Below are 16,671 nucleotides of genomic sequence, written 5' to 3'. Positions count from 1 at the left end.
GGTAACATGAATATGAATAAAACACATTTTATAATTAAAATTTTATTAAAAATTCATTCTTTATACTTTTTACAATGAAAACAAAAATTCCCGTGTAAATATATAATCCTACCAACGCCATCTCGTGGTTCTAACATTAATTTACTTATGTCAATAATTTGGCGGTGTTCAATAGTTCCATCTCGTGGTAGGAATACGAATTAAGTGGGGGAAATTTGAATTACAATAGTTTTTGATTATAATTTTGAAAATTATAAATTATATTGTAGAGCTATCAAAATTGGTGATAAAGAAATCGAATATAATTCAAATTTTCAATTAATACTGCACACAAAGTTGGCGAATCCTCATTATAAACCGGAAATGCAGGCACAAGCGACCCTAATTAATTTCACGGTGACGAGAGATGGGTTGGAAGATCAGCTCCTGGCTGAAGTCGTCAAAGCTGAAAGACTAGATCTTGAAGAATTGAAGGTCAATTATTTTATCATCCATTTATAGATAATAATAAATTTAAATTGTTTTCAGGCCGATTTGACTAAGCAGCAAAACGATTTTAAGATTAGTTTGAAAAGTTTGGAGGACGATCTGCTATCTAGACTATCATCAGCCGGTGGAAATCTTCTTGGTGATACTACTTTAGTCGAAAATCTGGAAACTACTAAAAGAACCGCCGCGGAAATCGAAGAAAAAGTTGCAGAAGCTAAAATAACTTCGGCACAGATAGACGAAGCTAGAGAATATTATAGACCAGCAGCTGCTAGAGCCAGTTTATTGTATTTCATTCTAAACGAACTCAATACCATCAATCCAATTTATCAATTTTCTTTAAAGGTAAAGTAACTGACTTCCTATTCGGTTTAAATGAACAATTTATGACGTTACTTCAGTTTTTTTATTCGTTCGAGGGTTATAAACCACATTAGTTTAGCGTTTTCGTGGACTTTGTATCAAGCTCTCGGATGTCGGAAACTATCATTTTGGGCCAATAATTGGATTGGTTGGCTTCCGGTTCGACTAAATTTAAGAATCAAACGAAATATTTCATATTGGGAAGGGAGCTATTTTTAGGATTAGGGCTTGTCTGAAGGGTGGTGAGACGTATGGTAAGAAAAAAGTCAAAATTCAACGTTTTTTTTACTTACATCCTTTTCTAGTAGGGTTAAATCAGGTTAGATTAAGTTAGGTTATATTAGTTACTTGGAAGAGGTTAGGTTAGGTTAGGTTAGATAAGGTTAGGTTATATAAGATTTGGTTTAATTAAATTAGGTCGAGTTGGTAGGATTTCAGCTTGAAGGCGCTCATCAACGTGACTCTTCAGACTTATCCAGATGGAGACGCAAAACCACACAAAAAAAAAGGATTACGTTGGGTTGGATAAGTTAGGTTAACCAGATTACAGAGGATGACGTTGGATTAAGTTAGGTTAGTTTACATTAAATTAGGTTATACTAGGTTAGGTTACATTAGATAAGGTAGGATTAAGTTATGTTACGATAGGTTAGGTTACATTAAGTTAGGTTACATTAGGTAGAGTTACATTGGGTAGAGTTACATTAGGTTACGTTGGATTAAGTTAGGTTATGCCACGTTAAGTTATATTGAGATAGGTCAGGTTATGTTAGGTTAAAATAAGTTAGGTTAGGTTTCATTGGGTTAGGTAAGACAAAGTTAGGTTACATTAGGTTGGGTTAGGTTAAGTTATCTTAATTCATCGATAACTCAAAAAAATAGGTTTCTGTAATATGCCGTTTCTTATAATTCATAAATTTGAAAAATGAACTAGATAAATGGATTCCACAAAACGCCAACGCTAAATTAGCGTGTTTTTATTATGATTCTGAGCAGATCTGATGAATCTCAGGCGTATTTTATTGACTTACAAGATGGTATTTGCATAATTTGTTTTTTTTTAGGCTTTCAGCGTGGTTTTCCAGAAGGCGATTTCCAGAGCCGATCCCGGTGAAACTGTCAACATTAGAGTTAACAATCTCATATCCTGTATCACGTTCTCGGTGTTTCAATATACTACGAGGGGATTATTCGAATGCGATAAATTGATTTTCGCCTCTCAAATGACGTTTCAGGTAACATTTTTATGAAATAGTAACTGTCCGGATTGATTTACAGATGGCGCCGTTTCCTAACCTAACTTTTAAACGACGTATATCGAAAATTTTTCCACTGTACTGTCTTTTCGTTAAAAAGATATTATAGTAAATGATTCACCCTATTTTAAACGTTTTATGGGGATAAAATATTTAGAGTGATTGAAAAACTGTCTAACTCAAGACATATTTTGACTGTATTACAAATTAAAACCGACAAATTTTAAAAATTTTGCGAAATAATGTAAAAATTACTTTCGTAATTTTACTGGATGGAAAGACGAATTTTTTGTCAGGTGTCAAAGATCCGGCAACGTAGCGGTTATTTTTTATGAAAAGTATATTTATAGTGGATAATTTACCCTAATTAAGCTTTTTATATTGATAAAACCAACACTAACTGGATGAAAAACCGTATTATACGAGACCATTTGACATATTTTGATAGCATTTCCGGTAATAAACGTCAAATTTAAAAAGTAGAGATCGCAGCTTTTATTTTAAAATATATTTAATGGATAATTTACCCTATATCAAACTTTTTATAAAAACATCTTTGACTGGATGGAAAACCGAATGTACGAGACCAGTTTAAATATTTTTTTATCCGAATTTTTAGGTTAAAACGTCAGGAATTAAATATCTGGCAACGTAGCAGTTATTTTACATGAATTGTTTCATTATAACAGGTAATTTACCCCAATTAAACGTTTTATGCTGTTCAAATTACCACTTACTGGATGAAAAACCGTATTATAGGAGACCATTTGAAAGATTGTGACAGCAATATAGTCGATCACCGACATATGTCAAAAATCTAACCAAATAACTCTCGTAAAATAACTGGTTTAAAAACCAAATCAATCGAGACCATTTTGAATATGATTTTGCCGAAATTTATAGTTTTAGGAAGTAATTGAAAATCTGGTAACGTTGCTTTTATTTCTTAGGAAAAGTATAATTATAAAGATAATTTACCCTAAATCGAGCGTTTAATAAAAAACATGTTTCAATGGGTAGTTTGACCCCTAAATAAACCTAACGATCTATGAATGGATGGAAAACCGAATTATACGAGACCATTTAACATATTTAGACAGCATTACCGGCCCGAAACGTCAGATATAAAACACTTGACATCATAGCAATTATTTTAAAAAATATTTCAATGGATAATTTACCCCATCTTCGACGTTTTATGAAAGTATTTGTGAATGGGATGGAAAACCGAACTATACGAGACCATTTAACATATTTAGACAGCATTACCGGCCCGAAACGTCAGATATTAAACACTTGACATCATAGCATTTATTTTAAAAAATATTTCAGTGGATAATTTACCCCATCTTCGACGTTATATGAAAGTATTTCTGAATGGGATGGAAAACCGAACTATACGAGACCATTTAACATATTCAGACAGCATTACCGGCCCGAAACGTCAGATATAAAACACTTGACATTATAGCAATTATTTTAAAAAATATTTCAATGGATAATTTACCCCATCTTCGACGTTTTATGAAAGTATTTGTGAATGGGATGGAAAACCGAACTATACGAGACCATTTAACATATTCAGACAGCATTACCGGCCCGAAACGACAGATATAAAACACTTGACATCATAGCATTTATTTTAAAAAATATTTCAGTGGATAATTTACCCCATCTTCGACGTTATATGAAAGTATTTCTAAATGGGATGGAAAACCGAATTATACGAGACCATTTAACATATATAGAAAGCATTTCCGGTCCGCAACGTCAGATATTAAACACTTGACATCATAGCATTTATTTAGAAAAATATTTCAATGAATAATTTACCCTATCTTCAATGTTTTATAAAATCATCTGAAAATGGATGGAAAACCGAACTATACGAGACCTTTTAAGGTATTTAGACAGCATTTTCGGTCCTAAACGTCAGATTTAAACATCTGACAGCGTAGCATTGATTCTTAGAATTGTTTTAATGGGTAATTTACCCTAAATGAACTGAATGAAAAACCGAATCGTAAAGACAGTCTATTTGACATATTTAGCATTAACGGGGACTAAACGCAAAAATTTGACTTTCTAGTAAAATATTGGATAATTTACTCTGTAACTCAAGCCTTCTATAGAGATCATAATCGAGTGGATAAAAATCCAATTGCAAAAGACCCTATTAAAATATTTTCGACGCCATTTTCGGTAATAAACGAGAAATTTTTCAAAAATAACCATTTACACATTTTTTTTAAATGAAATTACGAAAAATAATCAAAATACCATTATTTTCATTTATGTATTACGGTAATTCAATTAAACCCCGTATAATTTGAAACAGCCCACTAGATGAGTCATCTATCGACTCTCTATTTTCGAAACACACTGTAACACCAAAGAAAAATTATATTTCAAGTCCGTTTTTAATAAGTTGGAGCTTTATAAGTGAGAAATAAATAAAATTTTCGTTGCCTGTATAAAACCCTCAACCTGTTAAAAAACAGTTACCTGCAATTGGAAGCATACCACAATCCCACCACATTTCTCCTTTTTCCCGGTGGTGATGGTAACACTTTTGGTCGACGCCCTGTAAAAATGGTCGAAAAAATCAGAATCGCAAATACGTACCTGGTAGATCAGAAAATTGTTCGGCTGCTACTCGTCAACGAAATTTAATTTAAAAAAAATTGTATCGCCCTGTATGGTATTTTTTGACCATTTTGATAAAGAAAAATATCCCGATCGTATTAATAATAATTTAAATTAAAAACAACGTTGTTAAAAATTCATTTAATCTGATTTAAATGTTAGTGAAAAAATTTATAAAATTGTTTGTACACCCTGTATATTAATAAATAAATTCACATTAGCCCTTTTTCTCGTTACATTATTTCTTTTTTTATAAAATATTGTAAAGAATATTTTTTATTTCAATTTTTCGAAATTTGTTGGAAGCGGTTGAAGAAGTATGAATTAGAATGGACAGGGGCGGCATAAGGAGTGAACAACAACGAAAATTCAATACGTAAAGCAAGTAATTTAAGTATTAAAACTAACCTCCATGAATATATCGACCCATATCTTCAATTATATACATGTATATTCCTGAAGATCAATTTTTTTGCAGCGTCTTGGTCGTGTACCATGATTTCTGGAAATATTTCACGTGACATCAAATATGGTATATAATTTAAAAAAAAAATAATAATTGACATTAAAAAAAAATATATGATATATGTATAAATAAAAGTGATACCGTTATGGAAAGCTATCCGGGAGCATTAAAATTGTAGCTAGATGATCTCTTCGAAAACTAGGGGGCGTTGTATACCTTCATTTTGCTTATTAATTTAAATATACACCGGGTGTTCTGAAATAATTCATGAATGGTGTTTAATTTTTGGAAAAGAACGTCTACTATTCGATATTAGTATTAGTATTGAAACGAAAATTAGACACAAGAGGTTCGATTAACCTAGAATCGCATTTTTAGGTTATGTCACTATATAAAAAAATTTTGATCACCTTTTGTATAAATATAGTCCGGGAAAGTTAGAAAAACTACTGTAATGTTTTTGGAAACATGATTACACGTCCCTAATTGGAAATTTATTGACCCCAAACCATTTTTTTTTAATTTTATAATGAATTTTGTTGAAGCTTGTCTTGAGGCACTTTTTTATGATCATAACTTTTTTATTTATGCTCGAATAAAAAAATTGTACTTATAAAAATTATAGGGGATGTTGTGCCCTATAACATGGTAGAACTAAAATTCGAAAAAACAAATTTTTAACCCTTATTTTTCGAAAAATTATCAAAAATTTAAAATTTTTTCCTATTTATGTAACAAGTATAGTAGAAATAATAGAATCAAATTCATATTACATATAAATATAAAGAAGAAGTTATTTAAAAAGTTATTGTTTTCATATTTTAAAAATTCAAAATGGCGGCCGTGTAAATTGCATTTATATATATATATATATATATATATATATATATATATATTTTCAATCCTTGTTAATTTTGTTAACTTTGCCTTTCGTTATCTCAGTTTCTAATTATTTTTTTATAATTCGAAACAATAATTAAAATTAACTTTTCAACAAAAGAATTTGAAAAAACTTTTCTTTATTTTTTATATTTACAAATTAAATTTTGAAGTTTTGTTTGTTATTGTCTATTAAACTTAAATTTTTCCTCTATTGATTGCTGAAAATTGCATTTCAAAATTGTTAATAATAATGACATAAACGGCGATTGAAAAATATGTATGTAAATTCTATTTGCACGGCCGCCATTTTGAATTTTTCAAATTTTGAGCCACGTACTTCTTTAGAAACTTTCACTCTACATTTCCATATCATTTCAATTTAATTTGATTATTTTTACTATACTTGCTCCATAAATAAACAAATTTTCATAATTTTTAAACAATTTTCAAAAATTATGGATTGAAATTTTTGTTTTTTGAAAATCTAATACTATCATTTCATAGAGCATACAATTTCTTACAATATTGATACCCAAAATTTTTTTGTAAGACAAAAATGAAAAAAATATTAAAGTAAGTCTTAAATTTTGAGTATATTCTCACAATCCCCGCAAATTTCAAATTCCGTTTTCGAAAAAATTGATGTAAATAAATTTTTCGACCATTCCTTCCCGAATTAAAAAAAAACAGTTCAAAAAATCGGATTAATTATCAAGAAAAACGTAAATTAAACTACAATTTCGACAGGAAAAGTCAAGAACATAACCTCAAAATGTGAAACTATTCCTTACGTACTACTCCTCTCTTAATTCAATTGATTTTTTCTAAATACAAGTTTATTTAACTTTAAAATCATTTCCCGGAAAAATTTAGTGATAAAAATATTAAATTACACCTTATAAATCCCCATTCATCAACATCGACCTATAAAAAGGAGTTTTATACAAAAGTTGCGACAATAAAGTTTTTTTTTATTAACTTCATTTACAAATTTTGGTAAATACAAAAAAAACAATGAAATCATGCGTATAATATCAAAGATAACCTCAAAATATTTTCATGAAAAATATCTTGAAATAGAACTTTCTATAATTAGAATACAGATTTAAATAACGAACAAAAATTTTTTCATAAAAAAGAAATATTACAAACGATTTTTTTATATATTTAAGACCTAGTCCTGTGCGCGTTATCCTTGTTCAAATCCTTCGTATATAACAGAATTATCCTGATAACTTAGTGAGTACATTGTAATGACGTTAACAAATCGACGCCATATTTTATAGGTGATGTATACACAAAAATTATATAGGAGAAAATTTGTTTTAAATATTTCTTTAAACATCATCAAAATAGTTAAATTTTGTGAAAAAAATAACATAATTCACTATTATTATATCTTATATCAGCATTTTTTTATAGTTAGTAAAATATACATTATGATTGAACAATATTTTCAACATGGCGTCGACGCACGTAAAGTATGGCGTTAATTTGTTATCCATAGTACTGATGCATATTTTGAAATAAATTATCAACTCGAAATCAAGTTTTAATATTAAAATAGTTCCACAATTATATAAAAAGAAATGAAAATATTAGTTTAAATTGTATTATATTGTTTTATAACTGACATTTTTAACAACTAAAAAGTAGTGTATTTGAGTAATATTTTAAAGTGGAATTGTATTTTTTTCAACAACCCTGTATATATTATAATAATAATTATGCTAACTATGTAACTAGGTGAATGAGTATAAACTGTTTTTGAACTTCACAGTATATTTATGATTATATTTTGATTTTAAATGAAACATAAAAGAAAAAAATTAATTTGTTTTTTTTAAGTTAGGTTATAAAAATATATAGGATTGTAAAAAATTAAAATTAAGGGTTGTAAACACGTAAATCGATAAATATCAATATTAAAATAATAATATTTGTTGTTTAAAAGTTCAACACGAATGTTTCAATTTGGATTTTAAATAAAAATCAAAGGTAAAAATTTGATACGATATGAATAAAAATGAAGTAGACTGGATAATATATATATTCAATTAGATTTTACAAATTAAAGTTGATATTATAGTTCATTATTTTAGAAGTTTATAATATTCACTAACCTGCATTATTCTGATTAAACATGAGATACATCCCACAGGACAGGCACCTGTATTGAAAAAAAATTTACTGATATTTAATGTTTACGCCTATGGTGACTGTATCGATGACGACTAGTATCTTTATGTCTTCTTTCTTCTTTTTCCCTATCTCTGTGTCGTTCCCGATCGCGCTCTCTGTGTCGATCTTTTTCCCTATGCGGTTCTCTTTCTCGATGAGTTTCTCTTCGTTCATTACGTTCTTCCATTTTTAATTTTTCCCTAGCTCTTCTATCCCGTTCGTTCTCCTTTTCTTTTTCTTCTTTTTCTCTATGTTCCGATCGAGCTTTTTCTAGATCCTTTTCGTAATCCCGTTCTTTCTTTTGTTTGTCTTTTCTTGAAAAATCTTTTAAGCGATCTTTTTCTCTCTTGTCTGAAGATCTTCCGCCATATAACATTTCTCTGGCTTCTCTGACCGCTTCTGTTATTTCATCTACGGCTGTTTTCATTCTAGAGAACCCCATGTGTTGTTTTCCCATTAAATGATCTTCTAGACGTTGTTGGGCGTCTCCTACGATAAGAAACGCACCGCAAACTTCACATACTTCCATTTGTTTTTCTTGTGCAGCTGCAAGTTCGGCTGTGCTGGATTGAACACCTTCCGGTTTGAGTAGAGCGTCTCTTTCTTCTTTAAGTTGGTCACAAAGTTTTAATATCCCTTGGGCGTGCTCTACATTACCTTCTGTACCGGCTTTTTCTGCTTGTGCTTCTAAATCCTCTATCTTTTCATTCAAGATATTTATCTGCTCTTCATTTTGTTGAGATTGAGCGGAAGGTGGGGTTTCCTTAGCACTCGCATTTAAAGCTAATCTTTGCTTACCTTTGATAATTCTGCGCTCGACATCGTTCATCATGGAAGCACAAAACCGAAGGAAATCTTCTTGGTATTGAAGTTTTCTATGATGAATCGGTTTAGCTTTTTCGAATAATTTTCGAGCTTCTTCATCGTGGACTTTAGGGCAGGCACCTAGATCGTTTCTTGTGTTTACAAATAAGTCGTGGGGACAAAACTTGACTAAGAAAAATTTGCAATATTCGGCATCCTCCCAGTTCACTTCCTTGAATTTTTCGTTAGGTGCTACGTTTCTATTTCTACCCATTAACTCGTCCAAGAGTTGGGCAGCTGCTATGACAGCCATATTTTAATTGATTGTGAAACTTACGACACTTCAGTTAAAAAAACTGCATTGATAAAACGCTGAAGCTAATGCCAGACATTTTTAAATATATCTTCTTCTTTTTTAATTGTTCTTTTTGAGCTTATCTAACGACGTATACATCCATCGACCGTAGACATATGTCATTTTTAGTTCACGCGATCAGTCACGCCCATTCAATAAAAACGTAGAAGAAATCCATAACGTTTACAGAGACGTACTTTAATAATTTCATAATACAAATTTAATTTTAGATCTTACTTATGAACGAAGAGATATTAGCGTCAGATTTGGATTTCCTTTTGAGATTTCCATTAAAACCACACGTTACAAGTCCAGTAGATTTTCTTTCAAATACTAGTTGGGGAGGTATTTGTAGTTTGGCTACAAAAGACGAATTCAGAAATCTAGATAGAGACATCGAGATGTCGCCAAAGCGTTGGAAAAAATTAGTGGAATGCGAGAGTCCTGAACGAGAAAAGTTTCCTCAAGAATGGAAAAGCAAAACGGCATTGCAAAGGCTTTGTATGATGAGGGCTTTGAGACCTGATAGAATGATTTATGCCATGATGTAAATATATTTTATATTTGATATATAAAATAAATTTTTTGATAATGAAGATATCAGAGCTGGGTATTTATTTTAAGGGCTTTCATAGAAGAGAAATTAGGTGCTAAATATGTTGAAAATAAAACGGTGGAATTCGAAAAGTCCTACGAAGAAACCAGTCCTTCGACTCCTATATTTTTCATTTTATCTCCAGGTGTAAATCCCTTAAAAGACGTTGAAAACTTGGGAGAAAAGATGGGATTTACAGCGGAAAAACAAAATTTTCATAACGTTAGTTTAGGTAAGTTATTTCAATTAGAGAAAACGAAAAATAGCATATAATATTACCTAGGTCAAGGACAAGAAGTTATAGCTGAAAATGCGATGGAAGTTGGTGCGAAAAATGGTCACTGGGTCGTTTTACAGAACATCCATCTAGTTAAAAAATGGTTACCGGCTTTGGAAAAGAAATTAGAACAATACGCCGAAGGATCGCATCCCAATTACCGAGTATTTATGAGTGCTGAACCAGCAGCTAGCGCCAGTGCACATATTATACCACAGGTAATACTCCATACTATATTATAATGATGATTATCCATATTATTTCCAGGGAATCCTCGAATCCTCTATAAAAATCACCAACGAACCACCAACAGGCATGCAGGCCAATATTCACAAAGCACTTTCGAACTTCAACCAAGAAACTCTCGAACAATGTAGCAAAGAAGCCGAATTCAAGGTAATTCTATTCTCTTTGTGCTATTTCCACGCCGTAGTCGCCGAACGACGAAAGTTTGGACCGCAAGGATGGAATAAAATATACCCTTTTAACGTTGGAGATCTTACTATCAGCGTTTTTGTTTTATATAATTATCTCGAAGCTAATTCTAAAGTCCCTTGGGAAGATTTGAGATATTTATTCGGAGAAATTATGTACGGAGGACATATTACTGACGATTGGGATAGGAGACTGTGTATCACTTATTTGGAGGAACTTATGCAACCTGATTTGGTGAGTATGGCCCACAAAACTTACTTACTATTAAACAAAGTACGGGCCTGTTCAATTATATCAGCTGGCACTGGTCTTTACTAATATAGATCAATCAACTATTTCTTATAAATATGAATGAATAAATTTTGAATATAATAAAAAGGAATTGTAATATAAATATTATTTTAATAATTACAAAGATCATAATAATTATATATTATTATAGTATCATTAGTATATTATAATACAAATTCTAATATAGTAGTTTTCGAATAAAATGAGTTCGTAAATTATTTTATGTTAGGTTGATGGGGAATTAATGCTAGCGCCAGGATTTCCAGCTCCCCCAAATACCGATTACGTAGGTTACCATACCTACATAGACGATATGATGCCTTCGGAATCTCCATACCTCTATGGTTTACATCCAAATGCAGAAATTGGATTTTTGACAACGACTGCGGAGAATCTATTCAAAACCGTGTTCGAAATGCAACCTAGAGACGGTGGTTCTACGGGGGGTGCAACAATAACTCGAGAAGATAAAGTATAATTTCTGTGAATTGATGTAATAAATTATTTATGGATTTTTCTCGAATGTAGGTGAAGCAAATGGTGGACGAAATGCTGGAAAGGCTACCGGAAGATTTTAATATGACGGAAATAATGGGAAAAGTTGAAGAAAGAACGCCTTACGTGATAGTAGCTTTCCAAGAATGCGAACGTATGAATTATCTAACGGCGGAAATAAAAAGATCACTGAGAGAATTGGAATTAGGAATAAAAGGAGAACTCACAATTACTTCGGATATGGAGGATTTAGAAAACGCTTTGTTTCTCGATCAAGTACCGCCTGTGTGGGCTCTTAGAGCCTATCCGTCATTGCTCGGCTTAAGTTCGTGGTTTGTCGATTTATTATTGAGAATTCGAGAACTGGAAACGTGGTCTACGGATTTCGTTGTGAGTTTTCATAACCTCACTTTCGCTTTCGATGTCATATATACTTCGTATAATATTGTAGCTTCCAGCTTCCGTTTGGCTTGGAGGATTCTTTAATCCGCAGTCTCTTCTAACGGCCATAATGCAAAGTACGGCTCGTAGAAATGAATTACCATTGGATAAAATGTGTCTCCAGTGCGATGTTACGAAAAAACAAAAAGAAGAATTCACGTGAGAGATAATATTCTTTTTTATCTTTCATGTCTTTTGCTTCTTCCAATCACCTTTTGCTTTCTCAGTGTCTTTTGTTTATTTTTTGTTGTATGCTATTTTCCGTTTATCGTTTTCACTATCTTCTCCTTTATTTATTTTTTTTATTTTTCCTTTATTTTTATATTTTTTCTCATGTTTTGATTCCCCTTTTTTAATTATTTTTTATTTACCTTTTTTGCCTTTTGTTATCTTTTAATTGTATTTCATAACCTCTCATTATCTTTTGGTTTCTTTGTTTACTTTTTGTTGTCTTCAATTATCTTTTGTTTGCTTTGATTTGTCTTTTCTTACCTGTTGTTCATCTTTTGTTGCTTTTACTATTTTTTACTTTCTTTGTTTGCCTTTTGATTCTTTCTGTTATCGTTTAATTATGTCTCATATACTTTTATTGTCTTTTTTGCTTACTTCAGTTATCTCTTTTGTCTTTCACACTCTATTAATTACATTTTGTGGTCTTTCATTGTTTTTTGTCATCTGTTGTTTACCTTTTGTTGTCTTTTGCTTCCTTCCGTTAGCTTTTATTGTCTTTCATTCTCTTTTATTTACGTTTCTTGTCTTTCAATGTCTTTTGTTATCTGTTGTTTGCCTTTTGTAGCTTTCTTCATTAGTCTTTTCTTATCTTTTACAGCCTTCTATTGCCTTTATGTTGTCTTTCATTCCCTTTCGTTTTCTTCTGTTAACTTTCCTTGTTATTTGTTTTCTGTTGCATTCTATCGTCTTTTGTATTCTTCAGAAGCCTTTTGTTATCTTCTGCTGGCATTCAAAGCTTTATGTATTACTTCTTGTTTCTCTCTTGTTATCTTTTGTCTTTTTGTTTCCTCTCCAGTCACTTTTTGTTGTATTTTACTTTCTTCATTATTCTTTTTCAGTAACTCTTTTGGCACAGAATTTTTTAACATTATAGGAGTGCTCCGAGAGATGGCGCTTATATCCACGGACTCCACATGGAAGGTGCTAGATGGGATCTCCAAACAGGAATTATCATAGATTCTCGTTTGAAGGAACTCTTTCCTTCTATGCCGGTTATAAACGTAAGAGCGATAACTCAAGATAAACAAGACTTGAGAAATATGTACGAATGTCCTGTATACAAAACTAGAACACGAGGACCTACATACGTTTGGACTTTCAACTTGAAAGTTAAAGATAAACCGGCAAAGTGGACCTTAGCTGGCGTAGCATTGTTATTACAAATTTAATAAGTACTTAAATATATTAAAAATCACTCAATATTACACAAAATAAACTAATATCGTCAAATCGATACCTTTTTTATTTCTTATAATTGTAACCCATAAAATGTAAACGTAATTTATAGCATTTCCCTCGTAAAACGAATTAAACTTGACAAGTATAAAAATAGATCAACTGAATATAAAAAAAGAAGATTCTCATATTACTATCTTCTACTTCATAATTAATAGTGTATTGCAATAACTGAATAGAAAAAGACCATATTAAACGAAAGAAAAAGAATAAACTTTGTTTTACAGTCAATTGATTGTAATATTGGCATAAATTGAATTAAATGCAAAGATTACATACTCGATTAAATGTAAAACGGGTAAAGGAAATTGAATAAAACGTACAATTATGTCGATAATATATTTAGAAATTATGTTTAGTGTACTAGTGGTCATCTTGTGTTAACTGATTCCGTGGTGGTTTCAATGTCAACAAATCAGGATCGATGGAAATATCGTTATCATTAGAAGCCATTAAAGTTAAATTTTCATCATCCGTTTCACCACTAAGAAAAATATTTTCTTCCATAATATTTGGTTGTATTGAATTTGTTATACTATCTACAAAGATTAAACAGAAATATTTGAGGTAAATAAATATTTTTTTTGCTGATAAGTTGTCTCTATTTAAGCTGTTTGTTAATTCAAAATTAGTTTAAGTGAAAAACATATTGACGTATTTCAGTAGTTTACAAAATATAATTTGATATTGACAGTTGATATAATTACGCAAATTGTCAATGTCATTATATTTTGATTTCTTCACTTTTTACTTCATAGACCTTTTTATATCGTTTTTCTTAACAAATCGTCTCCATTTTGATGATTCGATAAATATCGTTAATATAATTACGCAAACCGTCAATGTCGAATTACATTTTGATAAATTCCGTTAATATTATTACGCAAATTATCAATGTCAAATTACATTTTGATAAATACGAAAATAAGTCGAAACTTCAATATTTATATCTATTTAAATACCAATTTTCAATTAAATGAGGCGTAAAATAAACGCAATTTATAAAAAAAAATATAAAAAAGAGCTACGGATTGAAAAATAGATATTTTATGATCAAGCTTACCAGCGATTAGCATAGTTTCATTAATTTGGTTCTCTATTGAGCAATCTTGATTGGTATTTGTTGATTGGTCTATGGTATTTGACAGTGTTGAAGAACTAGAGAATGACAGTGGCCATTCTAGTCCCAAGAAAACATTTGAAGTGCCACTAGGTTCGTTATTGGTAAAATTCAGAAGTGGATTATCCAGAGATGTTGAACAAGCTTTTTTTAACACAATAAAAACGTTTTTCTTAATCTATTATAACTAGTTTCAATTAGATATACTTTTGAATATATCTATTGATATTTGACTCACCCTGTAAGCTAATGGGGATGCCAGTGTTAGAATTTTGCATGTTTGAATTCTTATTTAATGTTTTTTCCTGCTTTCTCCATTTAGCCCTTCTATTTTGGAACCAAACTTGAACTCTAGCTTCGGTTAGATCAATTCTCAAGGCCAATTCTTCGCGGAAAAATACATCTGGATAGTGGGTTTTATGAAACGCCCTTTCGAGCTCCTCTAGTTGATAGTTTGTAAAAGTTGTCCTGTTTAATTAAAAAAATAGTGGACCAATTAATTAAATTGTGATATTTCTACTTCCGTGCCACGCAGTTTTAGCCAGAATTAAATATATTCTTTCTAAATGAACGTCATTTCTGTTTATCTCAAATAACAAAGATTCTCTAATTTATTTTATTAAAAATAACGTATCTTGTTTATCAAAAATATAAGATTGAGCGTTACCTGTATCTTCTTTGCTTCCTCTTAGAACATGAAATGCCTGAATTTCCTGCATCATCTTCGTTTGAGTTGTAACTCTGAACAGATTCTGCGTATTCTAAAAATTCATTCGAATTTTATATATAACTAAAACCTTGTTTACTTTTCTCAGTGTGGAATATGAAAAAGAAATACAATTCTTCTTTTTTATCGTACAAAAGTCGAACTAAGCTGTCAAAACATAAAGTTCGTTGCCTTATAATCCAACAAAGAGGGTTATATATACAATCAATTAATGCAATTTGAAAAAGTTATTCAGAAAATTAAATTATGTGTGGAATATCCTTTAATTTAATAGATGAATATGAGCGTAATTTAATTTGAGTTAATTAAATTGTACTGATCAAGTTGTTTAACGTCAGTGTGAATTATCGTTTGTCCAATATATGTGCTTATCTCGTAAATTTTATGTTCCGATCATTTCTGCTATAAATATAAATTAATCAAAGAAACAATGTATAATTTGATCATATATAGTGTGAGTTACAATTAATGAAAGTTGAATAAAAATAATATTGAAGTGAATTATCGACTTATAAATTAAAAAAAGAAGAAGAAATTTAGGAGGGAGATTTTACTACCGTATTTTTCTGGTTCGTCGTCTTCATTTTGCATGCTAGCAAAAGTACTTAATAGTCCATTGATTGTGTAACTACCGTCGTTGGTTAAAGAATTCATAGTTTCGTTTATTTCGTCTTGAATATTATGATTTTCGTTAAGATCCATTTTATTTCTGAAAAAATAATTGTATACTTAACTAATTATAAAATCCTCAGTATATTTTGTCTATAGAATGAGACACACTGTATTATTTAACCTATTTATCCACTTACCTATTTCGAAAAAGGAAAATATTCTTTTTTGGCACGTAATTTTCACAATTAGATTTTTTTATAAAAAACTTATTGAACAAAATGATATTTTTTGTGAATATTAACGTGATGTTTGATTATTATTTGCATAGAAACACTTTCATCATGATTTTCTGTTATTTTCATTTCATATTGTTTCGAACGAAGTGCGCATATAAGCTGAAAATCTGGAAGCCAAAAAAATACGGGAATTTAAAGTTATCCTATAAGGATTCACTATGAAAACATGAATATTTACTGATATATTAGTAAAACGTCGAAATATTTAATATTTATCTTGTTTAAAATATATTTTTATATAAAGAGACTTTTTCCAGCAAGTATTTCTTGACATTTATTATTTAAAATGTGGTTTTCATTAAATTTTTACAAGAAATTAAAATTTATCCGTAAATAATTCTTCATAATATATTTTAGAAAATATTAAAGTAAATCGTTATAATACTTGACAAATTTAAACTTCGCGCCTGTTTGGTACAGTGCTGCCGCTGTTACCATAAGAAAAGTATAAAACGTCCCATTTTTTTTAATTT

General features: G+C 30.3%; 3 protein-coding genes and 1 long non-coding RNA gene across 4 annotated transcripts in view; 1 reads left to right on the top strand and 3 right to left on the bottom strand.

The window, feature by feature from the left end:
- LOC130444401 (dynein beta chain, ciliary) overlaps nucleotides 1–13,697 on the top strand; it is a 75,424-nt gene extending 61,727 nt beyond the window's left edge. Inside the window, exons 40-50 of the mRNA XM_056779515.1 lie at nucleotides 270–474; nucleotides 529–834; nucleotides 1,917–2,087; nucleotides 9,673–9,989; nucleotides 10,067–10,269; nucleotides 10,321–10,532; nucleotides 10,582–10,983; nucleotides 11,270–11,512; nucleotides 11,569–11,925; nucleotides 11,987–12,135; nucleotides 13,082–13,697. Of these exons, the coding sequence (XP_056635493.1) occupies nucleotides 270–474; nucleotides 529–834; nucleotides 1,917–2,087; nucleotides 9,673–9,989; nucleotides 10,067–10,269; nucleotides 10,321–10,532; nucleotides 10,582–10,983; nucleotides 11,270–11,512; nucleotides 11,569–11,925; nucleotides 11,987–12,135; nucleotides 13,082–13,376 (2,860 nt within the window). The 3' untranslated portion in view covers nucleotides 13,377–13,697. The remainder of the gene's footprint in view (nucleotides 1–269; nucleotides 475–528; nucleotides 835–1,916; nucleotides 2,088–9,672; nucleotides 9,990–10,066; nucleotides 10,270–10,320; nucleotides 10,533–10,581; nucleotides 10,984–11,269; nucleotides 11,513–11,568; nucleotides 11,926–11,986; nucleotides 12,136–13,081) is intronic.
- On the bottom strand, nucleotides 57–5,936 carry LOC130444430 (uncharacterized). The gene is made up of 3 exons (XR_008909954.1): nucleotides 5,362–5,936; nucleotides 5,163–5,256; nucleotides 57–4,692 (listed from the first exon to the last, which is right to left on the bottom strand). It is a non-coding gene; the product is annotated as an uncharacterized LOC130444430 (long non-coding RNA).
- LOC130444414 (luc7-like protein 3) lies at nucleotides 7,053–9,533 on the bottom strand. Its single transcript, XM_056779536.1, has one exon. The coding sequence runs from the start codon at nucleotides 9,398–9,400 to the stop codon at nucleotides 8,300–8,302; it is 1,101 nt and encodes a 366-aa protein (XP_056635514.1). The 5' UTR covers nucleotides 9,401–9,533; the 3' UTR covers nucleotides 7,053–8,299.
- A 71-nt stretch (nucleotides 13,698–13,768) lies between the features above and the next one.
- LOC130444422 (homeobox protein SMOX-3-like) lies at nucleotides 13,769–15,992 on the bottom strand. Its single transcript, XM_056779548.1, has 5 exons — nucleotides 15,848–15,992; nucleotides 15,231–15,324; nucleotides 14,802–15,031; nucleotides 14,507–14,707; nucleotides 13,769–13,982 (listed from the first exon to the last, which is right to left on the bottom strand). Exons 1-5 carry the CDS (start codon nucleotides 15,990–15,992, stop codon nucleotides 13,807–13,809), a joined length of 846 nt encoding a protein of 281 aa, XP_056635526.1. The 3' UTR covers nucleotides 13,769–13,806.
- Nucleotides 15,993–16,671: the final 679 nt, after the last annotated feature.

Source organism: Diorhabda sublineata, chromosome 1 (assembly GCF_026230105.1).
Source record: "Diorhabda sublineata isolate icDioSubl1.1 chromosome 1, icDioSubl1.1, whole genome shotgun sequence".
In the NCBI taxonomy this organism is placed as follows: Eukaryota; Metazoa; Arthropoda; class Insecta; order Coleoptera; family Chrysomelidae; genus Diorhabda; species Diorhabda sublineata.
This window is presented reverse-complemented; position numbering and strand designations above follow the sequence as displayed.

Coding starts and splice junctions, on each gene's coding strand:
- LOC130444414 (XM_056779536.1), bottom strand. CDS start 9,400: ATGGCTGTCATAGCAGCTGCCCAACTCTTGGACGAGTTAATGGGTAGA.
- LOC130444422 (XM_056779548.1), bottom strand. CDS start 15,992: ATGGATCTTAACGAAAATCATAATATTCAAGACGAAATAAACGAAACT. Junction 14,708..14,801: donor CATCCCCATTAGCTTACAGG/GTGAGTCAAATA, acceptor TGTTAAAAAAAG/CTTGTTCAACATCTCTGGAT. Junction 13,983..14,506: donor TGAAACTATGCTAATCGCTG/GTAAGCTTGATC, acceptor TAATCTTTGTAG/ATAGTATAACAAATTCAATA.